Source organism: Lepidochelys olivacea, assembly GCF_965140295.1.
Source record: "Lepidochelys olivacea isolate rLepOli2 genome assembly, chromosome: 6".
In the NCBI taxonomy this organism is placed as follows: Eukaryota; Metazoa; Chordata; order Testudines; family Cheloniidae; genus Lepidochelys; species Lepidochelys olivacea.
In genome coordinates, this window is record NC_140416.1 from 59,420,070 (window position 1) to 59,438,461 (window position 18,392).

The following is an 18,392-nucleotide window of genomic DNA, read 5'->3' on the forward strand; positions in this document are numbered from 1 at the left end:
CTCATGTTCCTGGAGGCAGTACTAGTCTACATTATGACCAGCAACTGTACCACCTCCACACCTTTCCCAAGCAGCAAAAAGTGAGATGACAGTCTATCCATAGAGGTACTGCACCTATCTGGCTCTAGACTCAAGAAAGCAATGCCTTGCCTCTTTATGGCTGGAAGATCTTTTCGAATGTAAAGGTGGAAGTTTAAAAATGAGGAAGAGAAGCTGAACATCGGCATTTCAGCTATGCTTCTGGAGTTTAACTATGAGAAGCTGGTTAAGTTCAATGTCTGGCAAAGTAGCATTGGCATCCACTTAATATTGAACCTGGGGCTTAGGTTAAATGCCACTCCAGATCTGTCTAGCACACAGTATCTGAGCACATCTCAATGTAGAGTTAAGATTGTCAACCAAGGAACAGTAAATCCCTTGTGAGCAGAGGTCCTAAAACACACAAGCCATTTAACTATAAGTGCATTTAATATCTAAAGTGAGGTGTCCTAGCCCCATTCTGAAAAGCTTATGGTACCTTTAAAATTTGTTAAATGTGCATAGCCAAGTCTTGTATTAGCAAGACTTGTGTTCTGGGATAGAACAAGTAGTTTATTCATAGAAACAAGAGTGATCAGTGGACTGTCAGAGGCTGAAAACTCAAATGCTGTCTCCTTTAAGTTCTCTCCCCACAACTCCAGTGGAAGCTTGAACCTGGGGTTTTAGGATCACTTGCAAGATGACCAGATTTTTAAAACTGGGTATTTTTAATGTTACCACACTAATGCAAAAAAGGAATATTGATGTAAAACTGGTCATTCATGCATATGTAAAGTTCTGAAAGTCTGCCCCATCTATTCACTGCTATATAAAATAGGGACCTATACCATTCTGATCTACTGTACCATGCCCCTTCAAAATCATTGATCTAAAGTTTACTACTTAGCTCCTGTCAGTCTAGTTATAAAGAAGCAATTTGAAATGCAAAACAGGTCACCTTAAACCTGTCTCAAATAACTTCTTGTAAAGGTAGAATTAGCTCTTGGCTAAGAGGCTTGTGTGATAATTGGGTTTAATCAAACACTGCTGGTTGATTCTTACCTGTATTGTGTATTTCCTCTGTAATGTACATGCCTTCCCGATATGTTAATCCACCTAAAACAGGAGTCCCTGTTGCTGGAGCCAGCGAAGGATCAAAAGCATCAATGTCAAAGCTCAGGTGAATTGGTCTTTGCCTTCTGCAGAATAAAATAAAATAGGTGGCTTAATATTCTGTGATCATATATGTGGTCAGGACCCATCTACTTCACAGCACACTAGAATCAAGTTTAGGGCACCACTTATTTTCACTCTTTCCCATTGTTTAAGCCCCCCACAAACTATAGTTCAGAGGTGGGAAAACCAAAGGAAAAAAAATGAAGTGTTTCTTTATGCTGGGCTGGCCACACCTGCCATGTTAAAAAAAAACATCCCAAAGCAGAGTTCCTCTTTCTCCCTGACCCTCAAAGCATGTGCCAGGAAAGGGGGAAGTTTGTCACTTCATCTCTGTTCTACTGCTTAGCTCAGTTGCTGCCCCAGCACAGGTACCAGTTCCAGCTCTGGCACCTCAAGCCAGCTGGCTCCCTGAAACAGTGCAGAGAGCATTAGCTCAATCTTGTGGGGAAGGCTAGAAAGCAAAAGGCAGCTGGCTGTAGCAAAAATACTGAATTCCAGGGCATCTTGTAAGCCCTGGGGGATAAAGATGAATGGGACAAGTCATCTAGTTTCCAACTGGCTGCAGACTTGCATTAGTGCAGCAGTTAACTCTGAAAACATTAACTAGGAGGAATTTCCAACCCATAAGGGCTAAAAAAAAAAAAAATACGTTGAAGAGTGAGATTCTGTGCCCATGGAAATTCAGGACCAGAGAGTGTGCTTGATATGAACTTTGAAAGCTCCAGCGAGTGCCTTAACATACTAGAAGGCTAACAGTAACTGAGTACAGGGGCAGACCTGGTGCGTTAAGAGCACTTCATTGCTGCTGCCTAGTGCTTACCTCCCCTAACAGCTCTTTAAAGCAAACGAAGTTGTTGTGAGCTACCTAAGCTCTATGGTTACTATCTGAGCCACATTAAATGGTGCAGACTTAACCTTTTCCTCACACTTTAGTAGCCAGGTACTGGATTCTTCAAGATGTGGGTGAAGGCACCACTTGCATCCAGCCCACATTTGTAGCAGCTAATAGTTATAGGAGGGCTGTTCCAGACCCAGGGTGAAGTAGTTTCATTTCAATGTCATCGAAGAGCCCAAGGATTAAATCCAACAGACTGGACTTCAATCTTGAAGCATACTTATTGGAAATTTGCACAGCTGCTAGATGTGCTGTGGATAAGACTGTCACTCAGCTACGTATCACCAGCAGTAACTGAGCACTCCCTTTCCTTTTAAATAACGCAGAGAAAGAGGAGGAGTGTGCTGATAAATAGTGGTGTGGAAAGTAATACGTCAGACCTGCACGGGTTATCAGAGATTCTCTAACACATTAACAGCTTACAATTCAGGAACTCATGTTTTGTCTGACACAAGCAGCGTCTGTTCATCTTCAGTGACAAGGTACCTGCTCATTAGTTGTTCAAATGTCCTTTCCATAACTTTCTGGATTCCAAGGCGATCAATGTCTCTCATTGAGAAATACTGAATGTCATAGTTCTTCAAAATATAGCTGTTAAAAGAAAATGTTAAAACTTTCTTGCTTTTGGCTAAAATGTTTAGTACAGTGATTCTCAAACTTTTGTACTGGTGACCTCTTTCACATAGGTGGGTTGCACCAGAGGCTTGCTTTTAAATTAAAAACACTTTAATATATTTAACACCATTATAAATGCTGGATGTGAGGTGGGGCTGACAGCTCATGACCCCCCTGTAATAATCTCCCAACCCCCAGTTTGAGGACCCCTGGTTTAGTACTTTAAACCTCAAACCCTCACCACCAGCCCACGCCATTTAAATATATGGCACTAGCAAAAGCAACTTCAAACTTCACCAGTAAGAAAAATCCCTCCCCTCCACAGTGGTCTTGCACTTACTGTTCAGCAGGATCCACATCCCTCAGACCAATGTAGACAATATCCGATGTTGAGAGGCAGGGCTTTAGCCAGGAAAAGCCAGGAAGCAGCGGCATCTGCAAGCAGAGAGGGGTGTATATAGCTATAAAGTGACTTCTAGTGCCATCTGTTTAACAAGCTTCCAGTTCACAATGGAAATAATTTTAGGGACTTGTTAAAAGTTTTGACTTTCACTTCCTCATGCTACCCTCTCTCCTCCCAGAGTGAAATCCTCAAGGGGACAGAAAAGCAAGGTCTAATAGACTGGGAACAGGACTACATGAAGATTTCTTAACAATCTCAGCCTTGCCCCTTTCATACTATTTGTTCTAAGACAAACAGCAGCATTTAAGGAACATAAAAAAAAAATGAAGTACCTAGTATTGTCTTATGCTGCTGGCTGCCTAGCAGTGTAGGGAAATAGGGGGCTGTTTCTATTCCTGCTTGAACAATAACTTGCTCCATCATTGATCATGTCACTTAACCTTTCTCCCTCAGTTATACCCATTTCACAGATGGGTACTAGTACTTGACAAAAGGTATCTTTAAGGCACTTAGATCTATGCACAAGAGGCACTACAAGATCATAACTATGTACATGAGACCGTACCATTAAAGGTAGAATCAGCTCAACAGTGGGGGGGGACCCCAGAAGTTGTATGCTATGAAATGCCTTTGGTAAAAGGGAATACCTCACATTAATGGGAGTTGAGCTAGAAAGCAGACTTCCTAGGGAGTAAGACTGTGGCAGCAAGTGTCAATAGAGGAGGAGAGGGTCAACTTAAATGATAAAGCAATTGTGTCAATAATGATACACCCTCATCCAGTTCTGGTCAAACCCTTCCATTGCCTGAGAATAGCAGATTGGCGAGGCCTTTGTACTACAGGGGGCTGAAAATGTCTGCTCTTTTGTACCTTTCATACAAGGATGCAAATAAGTTGCGGGGGGGGGGGGAGGGAATCAACATTATCCCCATTTTACTGATTGGGAAACTATAGCTCTCACCATAGTACCTGAGAACCTCAACTATTAGTGAATTTATCCTCCTGTGGGGCACGGAAGTATTAGTTCTATTTCACAGATGAGAACTAAGCCATACAGAGAAAGTAACTTAAGGGCATTCCAGGATTCTGAGACATTAACTCAGCTCTCTCCAGTCCCAGCCCACTGTCTCTCCATGGAGGTTTTCCCACCCCCAATCACAGTTAGTGATTAGTGCAGAGTCTCAGCAGTGCAATGAAAGCAGGGCCCGCACACAACATTTTGTCACCTGAGGCAGGGAACTCAAATGACGTCCCCATGTCCCCTCGCTTGGGCCAAAACTTTGAAAGGTCTCAATTCTGCCATCTTCCTGTTCTACTCCTCTCATGCTACTTCTCCTTTATTGGGGTACCTAACAACTTAAGTATCAGGGTAGCCATGTTAGTCTGTATCCACAAAAACAACAAGGAGTCCAGTGGCACCTTAAAGACTAAACAGATTTATTTGGGCATAAGCTTTCATGGGTGTAAAAAACCACCTTCATCTGAGGAAGTGGTTCTTTACCCATGAAAGCTTATGCCCAAATAAATCTGTTTAGTCTTTAAGGTGCCACTGGACGACTCCTTGTTTTTCTAAAAACTTAAAATGCCTTGTTCAAAAATTTTAAGTAACTTTCAAATGCCTGAACAGCAAATGTAACTTTTCTTGTCTGCATAGTAAACACTGGCATTTTTATCTGTTTGCATAATCGAAGTGGTGCTTTCTGTGCCTTCTCGGTTACAAAGATCTGAACTGCTTCCTGAAGGTCCACTGTCTGGGCCAGTTCATGCTCTACTGAGATGGTTGCAAGGCTGACCAGCCGCTCCTGTGTCATTGTGGAGCGTAGATGTGTTTTTATTAACTTCAGCTTGGAGAAGCTGGGTTCTCTACTGGCAACTGTTACAGGAAGTGTCAGAAGTATGTGCAGAGCAACAAAAGCATTTGGAAAGAGGGCCGTCATCTTATTTGTGCACCTATATTCCAGAACAGCCTTTGGAGTTGATCCTGCTGAAATGTATCTTGAAAGGGCTTTCAGTTCATCACGTAAATCACTCGCATCAATATCACGCATGTCATCATGTGTCAAAACGGTCTCTAGTGCCCTGCACTGCTGATGTAGGCCTTCTTCAGGTATAGTGAGGAGTTTTGGAATATCATACAACATCCCACATATACTGCTGTGTTCCTTGAGCTGCATGAAACGTTCAGCTGACTGTATTGCACAATCTAGCACCTGATTAAAGAACTCAACTTTGAATTGTTGTTTGGGGTCTCTTATGGGATTATCCCATGCCTTGTAATCAAAAAGAGTCTTCTCTGACTCTTATTTTCCCACCCATTCAAGAATACAGCTTCAGTGTGAAGTTCCTCTGCCAACTTCTGTGCACTCTTCAGAAAGTTTTGAAATCCCTCATCTGACTGGTAAGACAGTAGGTATGACTTTGCTTTGTCCAGTTCTTCCATTGCTCCAGATAGATCAAGGTCAACACCTTCGAGTCTCTTGCTTACAACATTTATTTCAAACAGTATGTCATGCCACAACACTAAGCCACACAGAAGTTTGAAGTTATATATGTTTCTGGTGATTCCATTTCCCTCTGCCACTGTTCTCCCACAAACAGTTCCTGTCATAGCATTATCCTCCATAATGGCAACTATGGCGTCATCTATCTTCCCAATTTGGTGTTTCGAGTGGAGGCGATAAAGCCTATGACTTTCCCATCGTGTGGCACTCAGTGGTTTCAGTGTCAGAGAGGATGTTCCCAGATGTTGCTTCAAAATTTTGCATCAATGAGTTGATGCAGAGAGAAATACATAGATGTTTTGAATTACATTAAAAAATTCAGCAGCCTCACTCGAAGCTGGTGCTGCATCACTGACCACCAAGTTCAATGACTAAGAACTGCATGGGACAAAAAATGCTTGAGGGTTTAACTCTCAGATCCGTGTCTGCACTCCTCTGTTCTTTCCTCTCATGTCGGCAGCATTATCATAGCCCTGACCTCTCATGTCAGCTATCGCAATTGCCATGTCTTCCAGCTTTTTAAGAAGCACATTTGTCATACCAGCTCCTGTAGTATCATCAAATGTCAACAGATTCTAGAAAATGTTCTCTGACAGTCACCATTGCAGGAACATTTGCACTAGGTTCTGTTGTTACAAAATGCACCATTCAAGTCATTTGTTCCATATGGCTGATGTCAGGTGTGCAGTCCAGACTAACAGAGGAATATCTTGCTGACTTCAGATCTGCCACAATCTTCTGTTTGACTCTTGTTGCCAGAAACTGTATGATCTCATTTTGAATGGTTTTTCTAAGGTAGTGGTGCGTGTACATTTCTTGGGTGGTGACTCTTCTGGTGCTCCTGGAGATCATCATCAAACTCAGCCATCAGCTGCGCAATTTTAAGGACGTTTCCATTGTTTGGCACATACTGCTGATTTGAAGTGCCACACAGTGCTAGGTTTTGGGTAGCAAGCACTCTCACAATGGCAATGAGCCTTTTCAGATCGTTTTGCCAGTAAAGAGACTCTGACACAATCTTCTCTTGATGCTGATAGTCTATGCTTGATGCTGATAGTCTATGGTGCCCTTTAACCTTGGTCTCATCTCAAGCTCTTTCCACCTACGGAATGCTCTCTGGTGATTTGCTGCCTTCTCATGGCATGCCAGATTTCTAGCCAGATTTTTCCAGTCCTTTGTTCCTGTAGAAGCCAATGTGGCTGGAACATTAGACTGGAAGACTGTTTTTGCAATAAACACAGTATGCAGCATTCTGGGGTTTTGAGTACATAAAAGCCATGGCCTCTCCACTTTGTCACCACTGGGGATTTCACGCCAGTAATGTGTTGGATGGAAACTTCTATTTTCATGGTCTTCGGGGAACATTTGGGGAACTTGAAGTTTTTCACTTGCTGTGGCCCATGCAGTACAAGGAAGTCCCTCAGGCTACAGCTCAAGTGGGTCCACAGTCCTGGATCATCTAGACTTAAGGAACTGAAGTCAGCAGCAGCTGTTTCTTGCGCCTCCACCACACTCTTCTCTGATGTACACTTTTCTTCAGGAATGTGCATGGTTACATCCATTTGAGATGGAGATATGGATGCTGCAGTAGCTACCAGGTCACCTGCACTCTAACTGGAAGATCAGGCATCTCCTCACCACTCACATCCTCACTGCGCCCGGAAGGCTCACCGTGAACGTGTGTCTATACATCTTAGGAGGGCTCCTTCCTGCTTAGATAGAAAAGCTTCCTTTGCTTTCTCTCTTTTTCTGAATGCTGCCCCAGAGGGGTGTTTTTCTTCTTTCACTCATGACTGCTGTTCTGTGCCAGCTATAGTGGCTCTCAACACTCAACTGAAGGGGACAAATAAGCAGGCTGGTAGCAGGGCCTGACTGAGGGAAGATATCAACGTCTTAAGGGCCTGAATGGCTCCTACTACTTCATCAGCTGACTGCCTGTTCTCCTCAAGTGGGTTCAGGGAAGCAGCAGGAAACAGGAAGCTCCATGAGAAGCTGGTGTTAATCAATCCAGGCTCCTGGGGGTGTTAGAGAGGTACATAGAGAGGAGAAGGAGCCTCTTCTCCTTGCAGCTCCAGCTGCTTTCTGTTATTCCCTCTCACCTTTTCTCCTGCCTGCCTGCCATGTCTCTTGTACCCTCCTTCCTCCAGCACAGCACTCCACCATTTCCGTGCATCTAGAGCAGAGAGAATCCATATGCACCAGCAGCAGACACAATTTTCTACAATCTGGGCTCTAGTGGCACCCCCTCCCACAGTCTGGCACCTGAGGCGGCCCCCTCAGTTCGCCTCATGGTAAGGCCAGCCCTGAATGAGAGATGGAATTTAATCCCAGCTCCGACTCAAAATATGGGACCAATTCCTCGACAGCGCTGTCACCTGAATGGACAGATGGACAATAAGGGGAACACTGAATCTGTAGTGCCTGCAGTGGAGCTTATGTGGATGGGCTGCAGAAGTAACAACAGCAAAAGTTTTTCTCTGTCAAGAACTGGCAAAGGCAGATGTGAAAACGATGGCAAACCTCTTTATATAAATAGCATGTACCTCTATCTAGGTGATTAACATGCTGTCTGCTTTATGGGGGCAGAGTTAACTGAATCCTGAGTGGTTTTACACATTTCCAGGAAAGCAGACAATGGCTAACGCAGCTGCTGATCTTTAATGGATAACACAGTGAATCCACTGCTAGAAGTCTACTTCTGACCCACCCGCAGTGAGCTGCATAATCCAGAGGCCCAGGACAGACAAAGCGACTTGAAAAGGGATAAAAAGATGGACCTGTGAACTCAGAGGGTGGGCCACTGACTGAGGTTCAGAGTAAGACAGGCTGTAGGGGGTACAGACTACCTTGTCCAACTCCAGTGATGGGGGTGCCTGAACTTGCAAGGAAAGGCTAAGGTTTAGGGAAGACAATATACATAGAGGTCTGTTTTAATCCTTTTCCTCTCATGGCCCTATGACTACATACTTTGAAGAGGCTGTTCATTGTCCATGCATTTTTTTTATTCCGATCACAGCAAGTCTAGAGCAGGGGTTAAACCCAACTTGGACCTGCTGGTAAACAGGAGTGCAGCAGATCTGGAGACCCAGTCTAAGAGCGGGGTGAACTGCAGATTCTACCCTGAGCAAAGTACAGGCACAAGCCTGTCACTGGGAGAGGGTGTCCATAGAGAGGCAGCCTGTGAGGAGCCAAACGTACAGCTCACGCTGAGCCATGATCGTTGACATCACTAAGTCAGTGACGTAACAGACTAAGCCCAGGATTGGACACTAGGAATCCTCTGCAACTATGATGCTGTGACCTTGGGCAAGACAGAATGTGTAAGACATTACTACCTACTTTAAAGGGCAAGCAGGGACTAGTCAGTGTTTGTACAGCACTTTGAAAAGGTTGTATACTAATACAGCTAGAAGAGTAGAACCAGAGTATTCTTCAGGCTTATGAGTGATCGGTCTGAGTGAAGGGGGACCCAGCAAGAGCTACACAAGTTAGGGGTAAGCTCTCCTCTCCCAGCTATCAGTGCAGTTTATCTATTACACAAGTACAAATAAAAGATTTTGTTCATGCATAATCCCTTCTCTGGTAATTCAGATGTACAGTCACGCCCGCTACACGAAAAGCCAAACCACTGAACTTTCACGTACAAGCTGTTACCGATTAACAATAAATTATATAAAAACAACGAGGAGTCCTTGTGGCACCTTAGAGACGAACATATTTATTTGGGCATAAGTTTTCGTGGACTAGAACCCGCTTCATCAGACGCATGGAGTGGAACATATAGTAGGGAGGTATAAATACACAGCATATGAAAAGATGGGAGTTGTCTTACCAAGCCGGGGGTCAGTGCTAACGAGCCAATTCAATTAAGGTGGAAGTGGGCTCGTTAGCACTGACCCCCGGCTTGGTAAGACAACTCCCATCTTTTCATATGCTGTGTATTTATACCTCCCTACTATATGTTCCACTCCATGCGTCTGATGAAGCGGGTTCTAGTCCACGAAAACTTATGCCCAAATAAATACGTTCGTCTCTAAGGTGCCACAAGGACTCCTCGTTGTTTTTGCTGATACAGACTAACACGGCTGCCACTCTGAAACCTGTCACAATGATTATATACAGTGTGAAAAGAGGTTATTTTCTTGCACCAGTGGTAAATTCTCCCCCTAAATGGTGGTGTGGTTCAAGGGACCAGAATAAAGGTCTAAAAATAAATCTCCCACCCATCAGCCAGGCCATGATAGCCATCAAAATGTGAGATGTCTGCGGTGTCACACCATAATGCTATGAAAAGGTTCTGTCAGCTGCCCTGGTTCTGCACTGATGCATCCGATGAAGTGAGCTGTAGCTCACAAAAGCTTATGCTCAAATAAATTGGTTAGTCTCTAAGGTGCCACAAGTCCTCCTTTTCTTTTTGCGAATACAGACTAACACGGCTGCTACTCTGAAACCTGGTTCTGCACTGTTACAGGTGGAGGTAGGTGGCCTAAAGTGGGGAGGTTTCTATGCAGTCTTGGGTGCTCTGATACCTGCCTGAGCTTTCTGTGGGACATTGGGGGTGAACCCCACTCAGACCCCCTCCCTCCCACCACAATTCATGCAGCCACCTCTCCTAAATTTAGGTGGATTTTGCCTTAGCAGGGCTCCTCCTCGCGGCTGCCACCATCATCCTGGACTGCCTTGGCCTCAGAAAGCACTCAGCTGCTGTTGTTCCTCCAGCAGTTCTAGGAACCTTGCTCTTCTCTCTCCCCTCCTCTTTAAGGGAGGGAGCCAGCTGAGCAGACCCCAAACCAACTGTTGGGTCACAGGAGTCAGTGGAGTCTAGTCCTTTTCCCACTGGGGAGGGGGAAGGGGAAACAAGGAAACAAATCTGAGGGACCCAGGATCTTGGAGCCTGCTCCTTTCCCCTGTTGTGAAAGACCTATTGGGCTTTGTCCCCTCCTCCATCCAGAAGCAACTGCTGACTCTTGGCCAGGTGAGCTCCTTCTCTCACAGGCTTCTCTGTTCCTTGAGAGAAAGACAGACGGGGACCCAGAGCTGTCACAGGAAGGTCTCCTTCCCCCGCTGACCCATTTTCTACTGGGTGTAACTGGAGGTAAATGCTGACTAGTTATTTCCAGGCTGGACTTTTCAAGGAGTGGCTAGCTCATTACATCAAGTGGTCTTACATTAACTGGGGCCTTCCCTCTGAGGAGTCTGAGTGTTTTACTAACCTCATGCAGGGATTACTGCAGCTCTCTCTGGCATAGAAAGCAGCAGCTAGTTAACAGTTCACATAAAGAAGATTATTCAAATGCATCCCAAGGAGAAACAGGATGGAATTACCAAGATCAGATCTGTGTAATGCACAGCAGACCCCAGGGATCTCATATTTTGATGGCTCTCACATGCTGGCCTGGCTGATGGGTGGGAGACTTGGTGTTTAATGTGGAGACACTTTATTTTGGTCCCTTGGACTATACTACAGATGCTCCTTCAAGGTTTCCAATGCACAAGTAGAACTAGTTTAGCTTGCAGGATCTGCTGGGAGTTCAGTTCAGGGTGGTCTGGCTGCATAATTTCCTTTCCATTGTGTGTAATATGGCACTGAACACTTGTTTCAAACAGTTACATCCTTCCTTTAAGGACAGCCTGATGCATAACCTGCAGGTACCCAGTACGTGCTGAATACACATACTGACAAAGTAGGATACTGTGAAGAGAGCCAGATTTACTGCATTTCCAGCCGCTGTTCTCAGCCTGCAGGCGGTGACCCTCTCCTATTCCCTAACCTGGAGCCTAGGCTGAAGTAGACATGCTCACTTCTAACTAGGTCCCTGATGCAGATGCCACAGACACTGTACTGGTTACCATGGCAGCCCCTATAGTATGCTATAAGAACTTGTACGAGGGCTTCCAGGCTGCAGCCGAGGCAGTGTGGTTATTAAATGCCCTAGGTGTACCAATATCGAGCCTCTTTTCGGGCTGCTGCAGAAGCAGGCCGCTCTTCTTGTGCCTTTAAAGATAATGGTCATCGTCAGCAGGGCACTTCGCCAAGCAGGCTACAAGCAGCCCTGAGCTGTAACATTTACTAGAACGTCTAGAGCTACAGCAATGTATCAGGACAGCCCATGCAGGCCCTGCCCCCGACAGGCTCTGAGGTGGTCAAAATATGGAACAGTTCCAAATAGAGATGTACAAGGGGAGGGTAAAAGGCATGTGAGCTATGCAGGGATGAGCTCGGCACAGCTCCTATGGGCTCAGATGGGGGAGGCTCCCTTTCTGGCTCACCCAGCAGGACTGCTGCCTGCGCACTCCAACAGTCTCCGTGCATTGGCTACAAGAATATGCAGGCTCCACACAGTGTCCAGTTGCTGGATTGGAGCCTTTACTGACGCATTAGGTCTGTTTTAGCACAGGAGACTGAGTGGCAATGGGATATGAAGCCTCTCACCTTCAACTTCAAATCCTGATCAAGCAACTTGTGACATGGGCTCATGCTCTCCATCCAGTTCCTAGCAGATGTGCCTATCACAAAATCCACTAGCACCCCAGCAGTAAGTGCCCCCTAGGTGACAGTATCTACAAAGAGGCCAAGAGCTGAATAAGGAATGTCTCTCTCAGCACTAGCAGTTAGTAGATTATAAACATAGGATGCCTGTAACTTTATCTTATCTAGGGGATAAACGGGAGATCAACCTCAGGGGCAGGTAAGTCAGCACCTTTCACCAGAATTGAAATTAAACAAACAGTGTGCTGTACAGTAACCTCTCCCTCCCTCCAAACAAAACCTAAAGCCACTTACTTTATTCTGGAGCTCTCGTAACAGAAATGAGACTGGCTGTCCATGGAGGTTTCCAGATTGAGTTGTGAGAGGGGTGTTGATATCGGCATGTGCATCCACCCAGATCACACAGAGGTGAGGGCACTGCCGTGTGTGGCCACTGATGGAACCAAGCGCCAAGCTGAAAAGTACATTAAACACACGTCCTACTGAACAATTCCAGGGACTATGATAAACGAGGTTGCCACATTTCAAAATGTTCAATATTTGCATTGCAGCATCTCATCCCAGTAAGACCTGCCATCACCACATAAACATCAGTGTGACATGTATCACTATGCATCATGATTCTGCATAAAACTCTGAAGTAGTACACGAGTACTGCGATATGGGGGCAGGGCTTTGCTTTTTCTTCCTTCAGGCTCTCTTACCAAGAGCCCTCCCACCTCTCTAGCCTTCACCTGTCCCAGGTCCAGGTGAGCATCAACAGAACCCATCTCACCCCTACCTAGCAGGCTCATCTTGCACAGTCACCAACCGAACTCTGTTGGCTCCAGCCATTTTGCCTCATTTCAACACAGCCCACCTCCTCCCTGCTGTTCCCAGTCTGGGGGCAGAGACAGAAGAGGGATGTGACATTTGGAGAATGGGAAAGAAGAGGATATGGAGGTAGACTTAGGACTCTCTCTCACCACAGCACTCCCTAGCCCCTCCCCCCAAATCCTTTAGGAACTAGCTGGTCCCCAAAGAGTTACACACCTGTCCTAAGGGTTAGTGTCCTGCAAGCTCCCTAAAAATATGTCCACAAAAGTCAACATGGGTGAAGCTGACCATATGAATTCCCTCAAAAAAGGGCAGCTTCATTTGTTTTTATTACTTGCAGCTTCCAAAAGAATTTGGAAACAAGTCACTGCTGTCTGTTACTTTCTAAGATCACTTTTTTATTGCTTCTTTTATTCTGCTGGTTCTTGGAGTCACAGAATTAAAGACAAAACAAATATTATGTCCCCACATGGTACTGCCAGGAAAGTAGGAAGGGGCTTTCAACACTGCAGGGCCTGGGAGTAGCAGATACTCACAGCAACATCATCACGCAAGCAACTTTGACACTCTCCCAATCTATGCCTTGCAGAGCTTCTATGGCCCCAGACCCCTCATCCTTTCATCTCAGTTTTGATTTACACCAAAGGAGATACACCACCTCAAACAGTTAACTGTCAATCTGTGACATTCAACGGCAGCCACCACTCTCATCCAGCTTGACTCACCTATGGTCACCTCCCATGGTTACACAGCTGTGTCCAGCAGCCACTGCTCCGCTCACAGAGTCAGCCAGCACCTGGCTGGCTAATCCCACAGAGCGTGGGTATTTGACCAGGTTGTTATACAGCTCATCATTGGGCACTTGAGTGAAACTCAGATCTCCAAAATCATACACTCGGCAACCTGGTAACACACAGAGCAGCAAAAAGGTGGGTTAAGTCTGGATTCAAATGCCCCAAAAGGCATTCTAAAAACCTAGTCATTGTGAGAGTGTAATGCTGAAAGAAACAGGTGCTCCCCACCCTATGCCCTGCAGCTCACCAGTAACTATTAGGATATTGCCCTACCAGACACCGCCCGACCTTACTGCATCAATAGCACTGATTCAGCCATTAGAAAGAGCTCTGAAATTTCCAGCCAGCTCTGGCTGGAGTTAAGTGTGTTACAAAGAGAAACTGCCTCAGGGCTCCCATCCCACTGGGCACAGCAAAACACAGCAACAGAGCTATGAGATTCTGAGATACATATTCAGCAGATGGCGAGGGTTGCAAAATAAACAAGAAATTAGAGATGGCTTCCTGAAAGACTCCCCTGGTGTGTGCACACCTACCCACTGACGATTAAAAGTATTACCATTTTAGGGTCTATTTACATGGACAGTGAAAGGGGTGGGGTGGGAAAACAAGACATTATATATATATATATATATATATATATATATATATATATATATAAGGCAACACAGCCAGTCACTAAGTATCAAGTGTCTTGGGCTGATGGAGCTCTGAATCATTGAAATTTTCCACGTTCTTTTGATCTGTCACAGGCTCAGAACTTTGATGATGTTCTTTACAAACGTATCCAGATCTGTCGGAATTCCCCCGGCCTATCAAGACAAGGACCTAGCTGAAGATAGGCAGCTATGTTTAAGTAACTTACAGTGGCACAGGGACAGCAGATATAGAAGGGCAGTTTCCTGCCTGTTATACAGTGCAAAGGAGTAGAGGGCTGCTGAAAAATGAGTACAGGGTGAAGAGTAAAAAGCCCCAGAGACATAAGAACCGCCTTTTTGGCTCTCTCTTACAGGACGTTAATTTGTGTCCAGGCAGAATGACTTTGTGCCTTTATGCCATGTTCTGAGATTGCTCAGGACACCACCACATATCATGATGCTACAAGACCAGAGAAAAACCATTTGGGAGTCCTATTAATCCTGCACATTGGACAGACATGGAACTCAAGTGCTGGAATTTTTTCCCTCAGCAGTATCCGTAGCAGACTGGCTCTGGCACCCCCTGGAGGGGCACACGTACGCTGCGGTATATGAAGCACTGCCGGCTCCCCCCACCCTCAGTTCCTTCTTGCTGGAAACTCTGACAGTGGGGAAAGAGGGCGGGTTGTGGAACGTACATGAGCAACTCATCTCGAAGAACACCAGTTACAGAAAAGGTAACTGTCTTTTCGTCAAGTGCTTGCTCATGTCCATTCCAAGTGCCAACAGAGGTGGGTAGGAGTTCATGGACATTTAGATTGCAACACAGCTCTGCCAAACCCAATGTCATCTCTAGCTTGCTTAGTGATGGCATAGTGCGCCGTGAATGTGTGAACTGAAGACCACATCGTGGCTCTGCACATGTCCGGGAGGGGAATGTGCGCCAGGAAGGCCTCCGAGGACACCTGAGCTCTGGTCGAGTGGGCCCTCACGATTGGCGGTAGTGGGACCGGGGCCAGCTTGTAGCAGTGTTGAATGCATGAGATGATAGTTGAAAATCCTCTGCGATGACACCAGAAGGCCCTTCATCCTCTCTGTCATGATGAAGAGGTGGATCAACCTGTGGAAGGGCTTGGTATGCTCCAGGTAAAACACCAGGGCACGTCCGACGTCCAGAGCATGCAGCCTCCTTTCCTCCCCAGTGACTTGGGACAGGAAGATGTCCTGGTTAACAGGGAAGGAAGACACCATCTTTGGCAGAAAGGCCGGATGGGATCGCAGTTGAACTTTGTCCTTGAACACCACCATATACGGCAGCTCCGATTATCAGGGCTTTAAGCTCTGACACTCATCTCGTGGATCTTATTGCCACGAGGAATGTGACCTTCCATGACAGGTGGGAGTCGGAGCAGGAGCCCATAGTCTCAAAGGGCAGGCCCGTGAGCCTAGAAAGAACCAAGTTAAGGTCCCACTGTGGGATAGGAGCCTGAGACGGCGGGAAGAGTCTCAAGGCCTCTCAGGAATTGGACTGACATGTTGTGGGAAAAACACTCTGACCTTGGATTGGCAGGTGAAAAGCGGAGATAGCTGCAAGGTGCACTCTGATGGAAGAAAGGGCCAGCCCCTGGTTCTTAACATGGAGCAGGTAATCTAAAATAGATTGTAAAGAGGAGCATGTTGGAGAGATGCTATGCTCAGACGCCCAGTGGGAGAACCTTGTCCATTTGGTCAGGTAGGTTACTCTAGTGGAAGGCTTTCTGCTTTCCAAGAGGATTTGCTGTATCTTGTTAGAGCAGGCCTGCTCCTCCAAATTCCACCAAGCAGAATCCACGTCATGAGGTGGAGGGAGACAAGGGTTGGGGTATAGGAGATCCCTGTGATCCTGCAAGAGCAAATCCAGTCGGTCGGAAAGGGGCCAGGGAGCGGCCACAACTAGGTCCATCAGCGTGCCGAACCAATGTTGGCGTAGCCATGCCGGGGCAACCATGATGACTTTGCCTTGTCTCTCTTGACCTTAGACAGAGCTCTGCTGCTGAGCAGGATCGGCAGGAACGTGTACATCAGAGCCCCCGACCATGACAGGAGAAAGGCGTCGGAGAGGAAGTCTTCGCCTAGGCCTTGTAGGGAACAGAAACGATGATATTTCCTGTTCTGTCTGGTAGCAAACAGGTCCACTTGGGGCGTTCCTGACTTCTGGAAGAGGGTCTGGGTACCTCCGGATGGAGTTAGCACTCATGGCAAGAGAAAAAAAAAAAAAAAAAAAAAAAAAAAAATGATCGCCTCAGCCGATCAGCCAGCATGTTCCCAACATCGGGGAGGGGACAGGCCTCCAGTTGGATTGCATGGTCGATGTGGAAATCCCACAGCTGGAGTACCTCTTGGCAGAGGGCCAATGCACATTTTCCCCCTTGCCTGTTGATGTAAAACATTGAGGCCATATTGTCTGTCAGCACTCACCACCTTGCCTGCCAGGTGCGATAGAAAGACTCTGCAGGCCAAGCGTACTGCTCTGAGCTCCTTGATGTTTATGTGTAAAATCATCTCCTCCAGGGACCACATGCCCTGGGTCTGGAGGCCACTGAGATGTGCTCCCCAACCGAGGTGTCTGATATAAACTTGATCGAGTGATGAGGGCTGTTGAATGGAACTCCTTCTAGGACCGCCCTGGGGTTGATCCATCATCATAGCGAGGTAAGTATCGTTGGTGGGATGGTAATCTTTTCCAGGTGATCTCTGGACTGGAAATAGATATTCACCAACCACTGCTGTAAGGGCCATATCCTGAGCCTGGCATGGCATGGCAGACGACATACATATGTCCCAGCAGATGCAGACAAATTCTGGCTGTGATCGGGGGAATGCGGAGACTCCCGCGATGAGGTCCAGCATCGTCTGGAATCTCTCCTGCATGAGAAACACTCTGGAGCAGGTGGAGTCAAGCTCCGCTCTGATAAACTCTATCCTCTGCACCGGAATGAACGTCGACTTTTTGCCATTTACCAGCAGGCCCAGGAATCTGCACATGGCCTGCAGCATCACAACATCCTTCTAAACTTGGAGTGGCCTTTGAAGAGCCAGTCATCTAGGTTTGGGTAGATCTGGATACCTTGACATCTGAGGTAAGCAGTTAATACTGACATGCACTTTGTGAACACCCTTGGTGCTGTTGTGAGGCCAAATGGGAGGACCGCGAACTGAGAGTGGTTGGATCCCACCATAAAGTGTCTGTGACCTTGAAAGATCGTTATGTGGAAATAGGAGTCCTTCAAATCAAGGGCGGCATACCAGTCTCCCAGATCCAAGGAGGGGATGATGGAGGCCAGGCAGAACTTCAGCTTCCTTAGCTATTTGTTGAGGTCTCGCAGGTCCAGGATGGGATGTAGACCACCCTTGGCCTTTGGGATTAAAAAGTACCAGGAACAGAACCCCTTGTTCCTGTACTTGCAAGGAACATTTTCTACCGCCCCAGCTACAGCAACCCTTCTACCTCCTGCACGAGAAGACTCTCATGAGAGGGGTCCCTGAAGAGGGATGGAGAAGGGAGAGGGGAGGTTAGAAAGAAACTGGAGGGTATAACCCTGCACCACAGTATTGGGGACCCAGCAGTCCAAAGTTATAGTGGTTCACGCGGGGAGGAAAAAAGAAAGGCAGTTGGAAAACAGCGAGAAAGATGGATCCAGAGCTTGAGCCCGATTGGGCAGAGAGTGGCGGTGGGTGGCTCGGACGGCACTTGTAGCCCCTACTCTTCTTATGGGGCAGTTCCTGCCCGGTTTGGCTCCCTTGACCCTGAGATGGCTGCAGTTTGAATCGCTTACAGGCTGGACTGGGAACGTACACCCCTAGAGTTTTCAGGGTAGTGGGGGAGTCTTTCAGTCCATGCAGCTTACTGTCAGTCTGTTCTGCAAACAGGGCCTGGTTGTGGAAGGGGAGGTCCTGCATTGACTGCTGAGCCTCAGCTGACAGACCCAAGAGGAGCAGCCAGGATGCCCTCTGCATGGAAATGCCCGAGGCCATGGTGCGAGCCGCAGAGTCTGCTGCATCCAAGG

The 18,392-nt window shown here is 46.6% G+C and overlaps 1 protein-coding gene across 1 annotated transcript in view; it reads right to left on the bottom strand.

The window, feature by feature from the left end:
* The window catches only part of ARG2 (arginase 2), a 36,112-nt gene that overhangs the window by 672 nt on the left and 17,048 nt on the right, over window positions 1-18,392 (bottom strand). Inside the window, exons 3-7 of the mRNA XM_084629888.1 lie at window positions 13,640-13,817; window positions 12,393-12,552; window positions 3,045-3,139; window positions 2,576-2,680; window positions 1,081-1,217 (exon numbers count right to left, since the gene is read on the bottom strand). Of these exons, the coding sequence (XP_084486014.1) occupies window positions 1,081-1,217; window positions 2,576-2,680; window positions 3,045-3,139; window positions 12,393-12,552; window positions 13,640-13,817 (675 nt within the window). The remainder of the gene's footprint in view (window positions 1-1,080; window positions 1,218-2,575; window positions 2,681-3,044; window positions 3,140-12,392; window positions 12,553-13,639; window positions 13,818-18,392) is intronic.